The sequence below is a fragment of the Sminthopsis crassicaudata genome, chromosome 2 (genome assembly GCF_048593235.1).
Source record: "Sminthopsis crassicaudata isolate SCR6 chromosome 2, ASM4859323v1, whole genome shotgun sequence".
Lineage (NCBI taxonomy): Eukaryota > Metazoa > Chordata > Mammalia > Dasyuromorphia > Dasyuridae > Sminthopsis > Sminthopsis crassicaudata.
In genome coordinates, this window is record NC_133618.1 from 136184590 (window position 1) to 136197142 (window position 12553).

Here is a 12553-nt window from a genome sequence, read left to right on the forward strand (position 1 = left end):
ATCCAAGCCACTTCAGACTTGGGTCGTTGTTAGAGCTCTACCTTGCTCGCACACAATTCCTTACAAATTGCTTGGGATTGACAAAAGGCCTCCTTTTGTCTCACTCTCTGTCTCTAGAGATATGAGAGAAGCTGCAAGAATTTGGAAAACTAAAAGCTTTTACCTGTCCACAATCTAGACACACCTCTGTCTCTTAAAAAAAAACCTTTCTTAGCAGATGCTTGCTTTGAAGAAACTCCCTCCAGAAGACAAAATACCTTCTTTTGCAAGGCATTTCTAATCCCTTTTCTCTCACCAGAAAGCCAGCTCAGAATTTTGAGACATATGGAACGAAGTATCTCTTCTTCACCCCTCCCCCCGACCAAATGGCTGTTCTGAGGACCCCACACTTCTCAGGGGTCCCAGGCCAACATTCTCTTTGATCTATCCTGGGGGAGAAATCTGTGTTTGAGCTCTATTCCCACTCCACTGCAATGGTCAGACTGTACTCACGAGGAGAAAGGTCGCTGGCTTTGGGTGAGAGCTTGGAGATATGTCTCTACCCAGCTGCTGCTCCCTGAACAAAGTTATGAGCTACCCCGTCCTCAAGTTCCACCGTAAGCCTTGCTATCCAGGAAGCACTGGGTAAGATAACATCTCTTTCTCCCCCCATTCTCTCTTCTCTCAAACCTCTCCCATGTGGCTTGGCAATCTGCCATTTAAACACTCCCATCTTGTCCCCTTGTTGGGATACTGTATGGGATACTTGTTGGGAAATTGGGGACTCAAAACTCTTAAAATGATACTATGCTGGGAAGCTAGAGAAGCAGGCTATGCCTCTCCCAGACCTTTTACATTATAAAGCTTGTCCCATATATTTTAAAACGGGACTCGGTTTCCCTGATTTGGTCATCCTGCATTACAGCAATGCCTCCTGCCACAGCTTTTCATTGTAGCAGCCTTAAAATTACGCTTTTCCATGCTCTCGAGGATATCTACAAAGGTAGAGAATTTTAAAAAGATCACTTTTTTCCTTAGCCTCAGGGTACTTACCTGCCAGTGGACAGATAAAGCCTAGATATCTGCCACGCCTCTCTCCAGCTCGCTTTCCTACTAAACTTGCAGATGAGCCTTTAGCTCCTAGCACACTCTCCTATTTTTCTGGATTGGCATTCTACACCTCCTGCCAATAATTAAGGTTTCTTTCCTAAGCTCCAACCCTGGCCAGGTTGCAGTTTCAAGAAAGACCTTTGGAATGATGGCTGGGGAATAAAATTCCGAATCAAGGCAAATTAAATTAATTGTTAAGAGAGTGAGAATAGTTTCTTTTGTCTTTTTTTTTTTCTCATTCCCTGACTGCAGGTTGGAGATGAGTTAAAAGGGAGAGACTGAAACTATTTGAAAACTCCTTAACTACTTTCAATTTGGTGCCTCTTTAGAATCTTTCTCTGTTCTCTTGTGCCACAGTTCTCTTTTACTGCCTCGTTTTCCCTAAACTGATGTCTATCTTGCCTCAGCTTCTCTGGCATTTCAGTCCAAGGAGCCCAGGGACTATAGAATATGAATAGACTCTCCTTTAAGTCTCTTAATGCAGAGACAAACACTAGGCTCGAAAAATAGCTAATCTCAACATCTGAACTCCACGTAGAATTCCAATCTCTCTCTCTACTCACCCAACCCCCAACTTTCTTTTCAGGAGTCACGAATCTCCAGTTAGGGTCTGGATTTTTCTAAACGATCAACACCCCCACCCCCAACCCACTAATGCTTGGGTGAGGCAGAATTTTTTGTCTTTCAACTGACCACTGCTATCGGCAAGCACCTAGTTAGCCTGGGGTGAAGGCTAGCTGCCTTCCCCTCCCCCCTGCCTCTTGGAAATGGAGTGGGAAAGGGACATGTGGAATTTATCCACACACACCTTCCACAGAGGCTTGGCTTTGTAAAAGATTCCAAGGTAGACCTGCCTTTAAGTTAATTGATCTATTTTTAAGACTTGTTAAAACTGGGATTTGTTAAAACTATTGCTGTATAAAGGAAACTTTAACTATTGCTGTATATTTGAGGGATTTTAGGAAATTTATTAGTCTGTTATGTATGATCTGATAATTTCTGTAAAAAGGAGGAGGAAGGAAACTGATTAAAGCTGACCAGGAAATTGGGGAAAACTGATGTATTTTTCTTAGGCATTTCTGCCTTACTTCCTATTTCATTAAGTTCAGACTAAATTTGAAATTATTTTACTCTTTGCTTAAAATTTACTGGACTATGATTTGCTGGATTATGTTTTAACTTTGAAATCCCTTATCCAGTCTTTGGGATTATTCTTTAGAAACAACCAGAAATCAGATACCTATCCAAGGACTGGCAGTCTCTCTGATCTGTTTCTCTACTCCTGTTACCCCAGTTCCTTAATTACTATTTCAGCATTTCAATATCAGGACTCTAATAGTTTGGGGTGGCCTGTCTTGATCTAACTGCATAATTTGCTCAGAAATCGGTCTCCTACTAGCAGCTCCTGTTCCAGAGAGAAGGGGATAGATGGAGCTAATCCAGGCCCCACTTTTTCCCCTCTTTTGGAGCCCCTGACAACCGTGGAGTGCCCCAATTAGGGCAGCAGGACTGCCTTGAGCACTGCTACTCAACAGAGGCTGAGTTTAATGCACAAAGGACCACAGACCTCAAGACTGTCCATCTCTGGCTGAGATGCCCCCCAACTGCAGAGATTTGAACAGGGAGGCTTGTGTGTCTCCCTGAATGAGGAATGCTGTTGGATGCTAATAATTCTGGGGTTATCAGGGAGAAGCTGGTCCTTGCCATAAATCCTTGAATTCTTCTAGTTTTAGTCTGGTTTATTTATTATTGTCCTAACTCAGTTTCCTAATTATTCTGACTCAACCCCGCCTCATTTTCCCTGCTTCTCTGTTATGCAGAGGCTTCCAGGCTTCCATATCAGAATACCTGATAAGCATAAAAGAACTTAGGTTTAGAATATCAGAATGCCTCTCCCATCCCAAGCTATCTGAATGTCTTCTCAAGATGCTGTCTCCCCCTGAGTATGTCTAGGGACCCACTCCAATAGTCTGACTGCTCTTGCCTCTATTTCAGTCTTTCTGATTTATTGTTCATGAAGTAACATTAAACCCCCATCCTCTCTATCAGCAAGGTGAGACAGGCAGCTTCCCGGGACTTGGCTGACCTGTCTGGAGCTCAAAACGCTCAGCTTAGTATTTATATTGAGACATCAACTGTAAATACTTCTGGGAATTGACAAAAATTAAAATTAAAGTTTTTGTCTTATCTCTCTCTCTTGATTCTTCTTACCGAGGCTAGCATTTCGAATATAATATTGAATGAATAGTAATGGTGATAGTGGGCAACATCGTTTCATTCCTGATCTTACTGTGAAAAGTTTCAGTTTATTCCAGTTACATATGATGCTTACTGATGGTTTTAAATATATGCTCCTGACTATTTTAAGGAAAAGTCCGTTTATTCCTATACTCTCAAGTATTTTTAGTAGAAATGGATGTTGTATTTTATCAAATGCTTTTTCTGCATCTATTGAGATGATCATATGGTTTTTGTTAATTTGATTATTGATATGGTCAATTATACTAATAGTTTTCCTAATATTAAACCACCCTGCATTCCTGATACACATCCTATTTGATCATAGTGTATTATCCTGGGGATGATTTTCTGTAGTCTTTTTGCTAATATCTTATTTAAGATTTTAGCATCAATATTCCTTAAGGAGATTGGTCTATAGTATTTTTTCTCAGTTTTCAACCTACCTGGTTTAGGTATCAGTACCATGTCTGTGTCATAAAAGGAGTGTGGTAGGACTCCTTCATTCCCTATTTTTTTCAAATAGTTTATATAACATTGGGGCTAATTGTTCTTTAAATGTGTGGTAGAGGGGCAGCTAGGTGGTGCAGTGGATAGAGCACCAGCCTTGAATTCAGAAGGACCCGAGTTCAAATCTGATCTCAGACACTTAAAACTTCCTAGCTATGTGACCTTGGGCAAGTCAATCAACCCCAGCCTCAAAAAAAAAAAAAAAAAAAAAAAATTAAAATTAAAAAAAAAAAAAAAAAAGTTTGGTAGAATTCACATGTAAATCCATCTGGTCCTGGGGATTTTTTCTTAGGGAGTTGGTTATTAGCTTGTTCTATTTCTTTTTCTGAAATGGGACTATTTAAGCAATTTACTTCCTCCTCTGTTAATCTGGGAAGCCTCTATTTTTGGAGGTAGTAATCCATTTCACTTAAGCTATCAAATTTATTGACATAAAGTTGGTCAGAGTAACTCCTTATTATTGCTTTAATTTCTTCTTCATTGGTGGAAAGTTCCCTCTTTTCATTTTTAAGACTAATAATTTGATTTTCCTCTTTCCTTTTTCTGATCAGATTTACCAAAGGTTTATCTATTTTATTGGCTTTTTCATAAAACCAGCTCTTAGTTTTATTTATTAATTCAATAGATTGTCTTTTTTTTTTTTTTTTACTTTCAGTATTATTAATTTCTCCTTTTAATTTTAGAATTTCAAGTTTAGTATCTGGTTGGGGGGTTTTAATTTGGTCTTTTTTTTAGCTTTTTAAGTTGCAAGTCCAATTCATTGATCTTCTCTTTCTCTATTCAAGTAAGCCTCTAAAGATATAAAATTTCCTCTTATTACCACTTTAGCTGTATCCCACAAATTTTGGTATGTCTCAATGTTGTCATTATCTTGGGTGAAATTATTGTTTCTATAATTTGCTGTTTCACCCAATCATTCTTTAAGATGAGATTATTTAATTTCCAATTACTTTTTGGTCTATTTACCTCTAACTTCTTGTTGAATGTAGTTTTTATTGCATTGTGATTTAAGAAAGCATTTACTATTTCTGCCTTCCTGCATTTAATTTTGAGATCTTTATGTCCTAATATATGGTCAATTTTTGTATAGGTTCCATGAACTGCTGAGAAGAAAGTATACTCCTTTCTATACCATTCAGTTTTCTCCAAAGATATATCATACCTAATTTTTCTAATATTCTATTTATCTAATTCTGAGAGTGCAAGGTTGAGATCTTCCACTATTACACTTTTGCTGTCTATTTCTTACAACTCTCTTAACTTCTCCTTTAGGAAGTTAAATGCTATACCACTTGGTGCATATATGTTTAGTATTGATATGGCTTCATTGTCTATGCTATACCCTTTAGCAAGATATAGTTTCCTTCTTTATCTTTTAATTAGATCAATTTCTGCTTTTGCTTGATCTAAGGATGGCTACCCCTGCTTTTTTTACTTCACTTGAAGCATAATAGATTCTGCTCCAGCCTTTTACCTTTACTCTGTAAGTATCTCCCTGCTTTAAATGTGTTTCCTGTAAGCAACATATTGTAGGGTTCTGACTTTTAATCCAGTCTGCTATTTGCCTCTGCTTAATGGGAGAGTTCATCCCATTCACATTTACAGTTAAAATTACTAATTCTGTATTTCTTGCCATCATATTATCCCCAGATTATGCTTTTTTTTCCCTTGTCCCCTCTGAACCCCTTCCACAGTATTAAACTTATGGGCCCCACTTGTGTCATGCAGCCCTCCCTTTTTAGTATCCCTCCTTTCAAATCCCTTCCCCTTTCTTGTAACCTTCCTTTATTACTCTTTTTCCTTTTCCCTTTTCCTTTCCCCCCTTTTAATGAGGTGAGAGAGAATTCTCTGAAAAATATGTCTATTTACTCTTTGAGCTAACTCTGATGAGATTAAGATTCCCACAATGTTCTTCCCCCTCTCTAAATTCCCTCAGATATGATAAATTTTCTTTGCCTCTTCCTGGGATGTAGTTTCCCTCTTTTTATCTCCCCTTTTCCCGTTTTCCGACACTATCCGCTTTCCATTTCTACTTCCCCCTTTTTTTTATATCAGTAAAATCAAATTATACATGTGGATTTTCTGTATATCCACAACAGAAATACAGTTCTCAAGAGTTCCTTTTACCTTATTCTGCTTCTCTTGAGTCTTGTGTTTGGAGACCAAATTAGATCTGGTTTTTTTTCTTAGAAACAAATGGAATGCATCTGTTTCATTAAATGTCCATCTTCTTCCATGGAAGAAAATGCTAAACTTAGCTGGGTAGTTTATTCTAGGCTGCATTCCAAGTTCTTTTCCCTTTCGGAATATCAGATTCCAAGACCTTCAATCCTTTAATATGGATGCAGCCAGATCTTGAGTGATCCTTATTGTGGTACCTTGATATTTGAATTGTTTTTTCCTGGCTGCTTGCAGTATTTTCTTCCTTAGTCTAATAGTTCTGCAGCTTAGCCACGATATTCCGGTTTTTTATTATTTTTTTTATTTTTTAGGGTCTTTTTCAGAAGGTGTTCAATGAATTCTTTCAATGCCTATTTTACCTTCTGCTTCTATTACCTCTGGGCAGTTCTCTTTGATGATTTCCTGTAAAATAGAATCTAGGCTCTTGTTTCATCATAATTTTAGGGAAGTCCAATAATCCTCAGATTATCTCTCCTAGATCTATTTTCCAGATCTGTCAATTTTCCTAGTAAATATTTGGCATTATTCTCCAGCTTTTCTTTTTTTTTTTTTTTGTTTTGCTTGACTGATTCTTGGTGTTCTCAATGAATCATTCATTTCTATTTGTTCAATCCTGATTTTTAATAAGTTATTTTCTTCATTCGCTTTTTTTTTTTTTAACTTCTTTTTGCATATGTCCAATTGAGTTTTTAAATGAGTTATTTTGCTCTATGGAATTTTTTTCCATTTCACTAATTTTTTTTTAGGGAGTTATTTTCTTTTAATTCACAAATCTTACTTTCTTGGGAATTCTTTATCTTTTCCAATTCATATATCCTACTTTCCTGTGATTTTTTTTAAACCTTTTCCAATTCACAAATTTTGTTTCCCTGCACTTCCTGTGAATTCTTTATCTTTTCCAATTCAAATGTCAGGACATTGTTACTCTCTAGCATAGTTTCTCTTTCCTTTGCTCATTCTTCTAACTCCCTTTTGAGGTCTTTAATAGTCTCTTCTAGGAGAAAATTATGTGATGGGGGCCAGGTAACATTCCCCTTCCGGGTATTATCTGGAGACTGTCTGCTGTTAGTCTCCTCAGGGTTGAAAACCCACTCTTTTTCTTTATAGAAGCTGTCAATCATTCTTTTCATTTTTTTACTCATTTTTAAAAACCTGTGGGGGCCTGCCTTCAAGGTAAGAAGGCTACCAGCTTTCTGGAGAACAGGGATAGTATGGACAGCAGCTGTCTTGTGAATGGGCTGCAAAGGTACGAGGGTGCTCTGGGAGAGAGTTTCCCCACCACCACCGGAAGTGATTCAGAACTGGTTAGCACAGCTGGGCTGCAGGAGTGACCAGTGAAGAACCCCCGCTGTGTGGCCTAGCGACTGCCCTGAGGCTAGAGGTTTAACAGTGAAAGCATCACAATCCCAGGCCAAAGCCTCCCTGTGGAGCTGTGGATATCAGCAGCTGGATCAGCCAATAGCCCCGGCACACAGACGGGAAGTGTCTCTGCCCTCAGAAGCACAGTAGCTAAGTGGAAGTTCCACTGCCTCAAGCCGAACCCCCCCACTGTGGAGATTAGAGGCTGCCCCGAGCTGCGTCCCACTGCCTTGCAGATTCTTAACTGCCCCAAGGAAAAGCCCCAGACAGCAGAAGGCAGCTGCATAGCCATGCTGTGATCTATGCTAAGTCAGTTCCAGTTTGGGGTAGCTATAGGCAGTTTCTGGTGGTTTTTTTTTAAGTGGCTTGATTTCTCTGCTGATCTGCTGTTATACAAGCAGAGTAGAGCAATCAGCCTATGCCAGAGAACTCTGTCTCTGTAGCTTTCCTAATCCCAAAGGCCTCCCCAGCCCAATCTACACAATATGCTAGCCTTTAGTCTATCTCTGTCTGCCGCTGGTCTTTTTCTCCACCCATCAAGACAGACCTTTTCTGACAAAATTCCAGATTCTCTTTGGCTGGTAAGTTGTTGTATTTCTAATCTTTGTGGTTTTTACCAGTCCAGGGCTATTTTTGAGGCTGAATTACATAGTTGGTATTGAGGGTAAGAAAGAGCTTAGAAATTCAAGTGTGTCTTCTCCATCATCTTGGCTCTGCCCCAAACGCTATTATTTTAAAGAAAAGCAGCCACAGTTAAAATATTTCTAAGAGCTTAAACTGCATTCTTATCTTGATCTGCAGCCCTGACAATCCAGGATACACCCATCCCTAGATCCTGCCTCACAAAAGAGCAGTGGCTTATTAGATCTACTAGATATCAAGACCTCTGCCTACTATGACTCTCTCAAGTCCACTGCCACCCTGAACCAACCCCAGGAGAAATTAGTTTTCCTGGAAATTAAGAGTGAAAAAACTAAACTCCAGGCTAGTTAACACATTTTGCTATCGATAAATAATCTTTTCTCTCAGCATTTTCTCCTACTTCTCTTTGATAGTTAGATGGGCCATCAGCATTCTTACAGGCAGCCAACAGAAGGGACCTGATGCATTTCTTGCTAAAGGCCTCATTCCCCTGAATGTCACCATCTCCACCCAGGATGACACCTCACTTTTGTTCTGTTCCTGAGATCTGTTTTCTTTAAGCTTCAAACTTTGGATTCTCAGCTGCCCTTCAACCTGGAGAACATTGACTAGACAACTGACTGGGATATCCCTTAGATGCCCTGCTGCCATCCCCCACACCTCACACCTCACCTTCTGGCATGAAACCCCAAATCTCTATGACCCTTGTCAGCTCAAAGCAGTTAAGAGGAAATCATTACCTTTTCCCACATGCATCTGGAGCTGAATGTTTGAGGGGGGGAAAGAAGAGAGGACCTCGCTACTCTGAAGATACTTGGAGAAAATCTTCAACCCTGCCTCAAATGAGGGACACTGCCCCAAATCTTTTTTTAAATAAATTTAAGTTTTGACTGTTTGAGGTGGGAAAATGATGTGGCTTAAAGATTCCTTTCTAATGATCTGCTCAGGTTTCCCCAACCCCCACCCCCAGCCCAAACAGCTCTTTATCTAAAAACCCTTTGAATTCTATTCAAATTCTAACCCTAGCTGAAACCAGCCAACATGGGACTCCACCCACAGGCCCCTTCACCAAAAGTCCCCCATTCTAAAAGAGGAAAACAAGTCTACTCTTTGCAGGAGCCCCAAACATAGCATACACCGGCTATGCCAAGGGTTCCTGTCAGCCTGGTGCCAGCCCTGGCCCTGTCTTTCCACCTTTAACCTTATTTCCAAAACCCCAAGTAAACCTCTTTTATTAATCTAGGTTTTCGGGTCTGTAAATTCTAATGTCATTTAGATACACCCTACCTAACTCTCATCAATATACATACTTTAAAAAGAATCCTAAAACAAGAGAACTGCCAGTATCTTCCTAAAGGAAGCTTCCCACCTTAAAACACCCATACTCACACAAAAGCCAAAGTGATTCCAGCTTTAGAAAGATGAAAAGCACTTGAATTCTATGCCATTAGTAAGTTCTCTCAGGTAGTTTATTGGTCTTACTGTAGCAGAAAAGATTGAAACCACTGTAAAGAAAACATGCCTTCATAACCCAGACAGGTACAAGCCCTGCTAGTAGAAGGAAAAACCTCCAGGTGTGTGTGCAAAGTAACGAGGTGATCCATCTGTGGAGGCTCAAAGGGGAGACTCAGAAACATGCTCACTAACAGAGTTCAAAGGAAGGCAGTCGGAGGGCTTCAGATGGTAATTATAACCTTGGTTATTGTCCCAGTAGATCTGCTGAGCACTCTGAAAGGAGAAACAGAACTGGATGGTGCCATCTGGGCCTGGAGGACCACTAGGCAGTGCCACCCGAAAAAAAAAGATGTCTGTTTGGCCTCGGAAAAGATGAAGCATATAAACACAGGGCAAATCAAAGTAAGAGCTCCAGGCGTTGAAAGTGATGCGTATTAGCACAATCTTCTCATATCCCTCGTCATGCACCTGAACTGTACCTTGCAAGAAACATCCCCGAATGTCACACCGTTCTAGGCACACCTTCTGGGCCTCCAGACACCTGTAGAAGCGATCGTGGTCAAGGAAGGGCTGAGAGAAACCAAGGGTGTAGCGGGACACTTCCATGGGCCGGGCTGGCACCAGTGGCTGCACTTTGCTCAAGGACGGCAGTTTCTCTGTAGGATTTATAACGCCACAAGAAAAATGGCACACGGTGATCAGGGGCAGCCCCTTCACGTCAGCGAATACCACCCGTTTCTTCGGCTGCTGGCGCGGGGGCTGACGGACCAAGCAGGAGCGGACGGGTAGCTGAAGCCGTGGCTCCGCTCTGTAGGAGCTCAGGCAGGTGGTGACGTCTATCCCAGGCATCCCTAGAAGGGAAAGATCCAGGGGCTTCCGAATCCTGCAAAAGATTGAAGTGGGGTAAAAGATAAATTAGCGGTGACCCGGGGAGAAGTCTTCCACCTGACAGATCAGCCTCTCCCTCCCAGTCCCTTGGGCCTACAGAAAGCTTGAAGAACAGGGCAGGAGAACCTGGAGGTGAGATGTCCCACGGCGAAAAAGTCTGGAGCTCTTGCATGAGCCTTAGGGGAAAAGCGCGCTAGCAAAGACTCGCTCAGCCCATCCAGCCGCAGCCTCGGGTATAATCGGCAAACTGGATGGCCTCAAGGGAGAAAAGAGCTTTAACTTCCTGGAGGTGATCCTCAGGGACTGGCCAGTCCCCAAAACTTAGTACTCGGGATCCAATCGGTACAGCCAGCCAAAAGTCTCTGCTGGTGTGATTAGCCAATCAGTTAAAAGTGAACCACGTTTGCCTTTAAAGCTCTGCTAGTTCTGATAACATCAGGCTGACTTTAACCTAGACCTTGCAGTGTGTTTGCAGATTTATCTGCCAGGTTACTTGCCCTTAGGGTTTTCTTTTCCAGCTGTTTACACTGTTCAGACCACACAAATCTTGTCGGGGGGGAGGGGAGGAGAGATGGGGAGACAAAGAGCCAAAACAAGGATTGGAAAGATAATTTGTAAAATGCCATTAAAATGTAAAGTGCATTATTGAATTTAACTAGTCCTGCTTTTAGTTTATTTCCACAAGTCAGTACCATTTAGTTGTGTTGTGTCAGTTTAATGTGACTTTTAGGGGCCTCTGCCTGTTAGAGCTTTTTCAAAGTTTATTGAGAAAACTGAGGTCCATCCATTCAGGCAAAGTTACTTTCTTAAGGTGTCTTAAGGAGTTAATAATGTAAGAAATGGAATTAGAACTTGGATTTTCTGACTAAAGTGTTTTTTTCCTGGCACAATGGCATATTTTTGAGGTTTTTTTTTTAAGACCTTGATTTTATCTTTTCACACAGTAGAGATCAAGATCTGTCACTGATTTGCAATAGTCAAGCACACAAAAAATTGATTTCTAAACAGGAATGCCATTTAATTTATACAAAGGGCAAGAGGATGGCTAGTATTTTCAGTATTATCTCTTCTTTTTTCAGTGCTCCAAGAAATCATCTTTTCCAGCATCAAAGAACTTATCTGGAAAAGCCAGTTAAAAGGTTACTTGATGTTCATGGGATTACAAAGAAAATGAGTTCATTTTAGGGGACAATTTCTTTCAAAAAATTCAGTAACTCATATTACCCAATGTAAATTCTTTTGGGGAGTTAACAGTGGATACAGAGCTGGGCTTGGAGTCAGACACTTGGCTGTGTGATCCTGAGCATGTCAGCTGATTTGTGTGTCCTTTTTGGTGGAGGTGAATGCCCCTCTTTTGTAAAGGGTGGAGCAGAGGAGTTCGTGAGAGGCAAAACTCAAAAGGTTAGATGACAGATGTCAGTAGAAAGACAACAGAGGTCTGGAGGATGTAGAATGAAGGACTAGTAGTTGACATTTCACCAGAAGGAATAGAGATAGCAATTCTCATCTTATTCAAGCTCAGTGACAGTGACTAGTCAAGTAATCTAGAAAGATTCAGGGTGACTGGAGGCCAAAGGAAGGGTGAATGAGAATGAGGAAGTGGGGGCCCAGAGAGACAAAGCAATTTGTTCAAGTTATTAATAGTAAAACTAGAATATAAACTAGTTTCCCAGAGTTTCACTGCCCAAGTTTTTTGTTTTAACACTGTTTTAGAAAGTGACAAAATCTAACTCTGTAAGATGAGAATGAACTAGAGGAACCATTCCAGCTCTAGTTCTGGGGTAATATAATCTCACAAACAAAACTGGACCCAGAAGACTTGCTTTGAATAAAGTCAGAATTTTTAAAAGTCAGCAAGAATTTAAGCGATCTTGTTAACACAAAACACCCAATGGTAGCAACTGAGTAATTTCATTTTTAAAAAAAAGTGTTGTTTTTTTTTTATCATCACTATAGTTTTCTCTATAGTTATCCTGCTCCCTTCCCCATCAGAGAGCCATTCCATATAACAGATTGTAATATTGCAGTTTTTATTAAAGAGGAAAGAAATGATTAATACATTGAAAAATTTCTGAAAATATGTGCAGTATTCAACACTTATACACATCTTTGCAGAGGTAGGGATAGCAATGTTTTCTCATAATCTTTTGAATCATGTCTATAATTTTACAACATTCACTTTTAATTTTGT

At 40.3% G+C, this 12553-nt stretch overlaps 1 protein-coding gene across 1 annotated transcript; it reads right to left on the bottom strand.

The window, feature by feature from the left end:
• Positions 1–9470: 9470 nt before the first annotated feature.
• On the bottom strand, positions 9471–10615 carry LOC141553272 (protein phosphatase 1 regulatory subunit 3C-like). Its single transcript, XM_074285039.1, has 2 exons — positions 10489–10615; positions 9471–10357 (listed from the first exon to the last, which is right to left on the bottom strand). The coding sequence occupies exon 2, from the start codon at positions 10321–10323 to the stop codon at positions 9634–9636; it is 690 nt and encodes a 229-aa protein (XP_074141140.1). The 5' UTR covers positions 10324–10357; positions 10489–10615; the 3' UTR covers positions 9471–9633.
• Positions 10616–12553: the final 1938 nt, after the last annotated feature.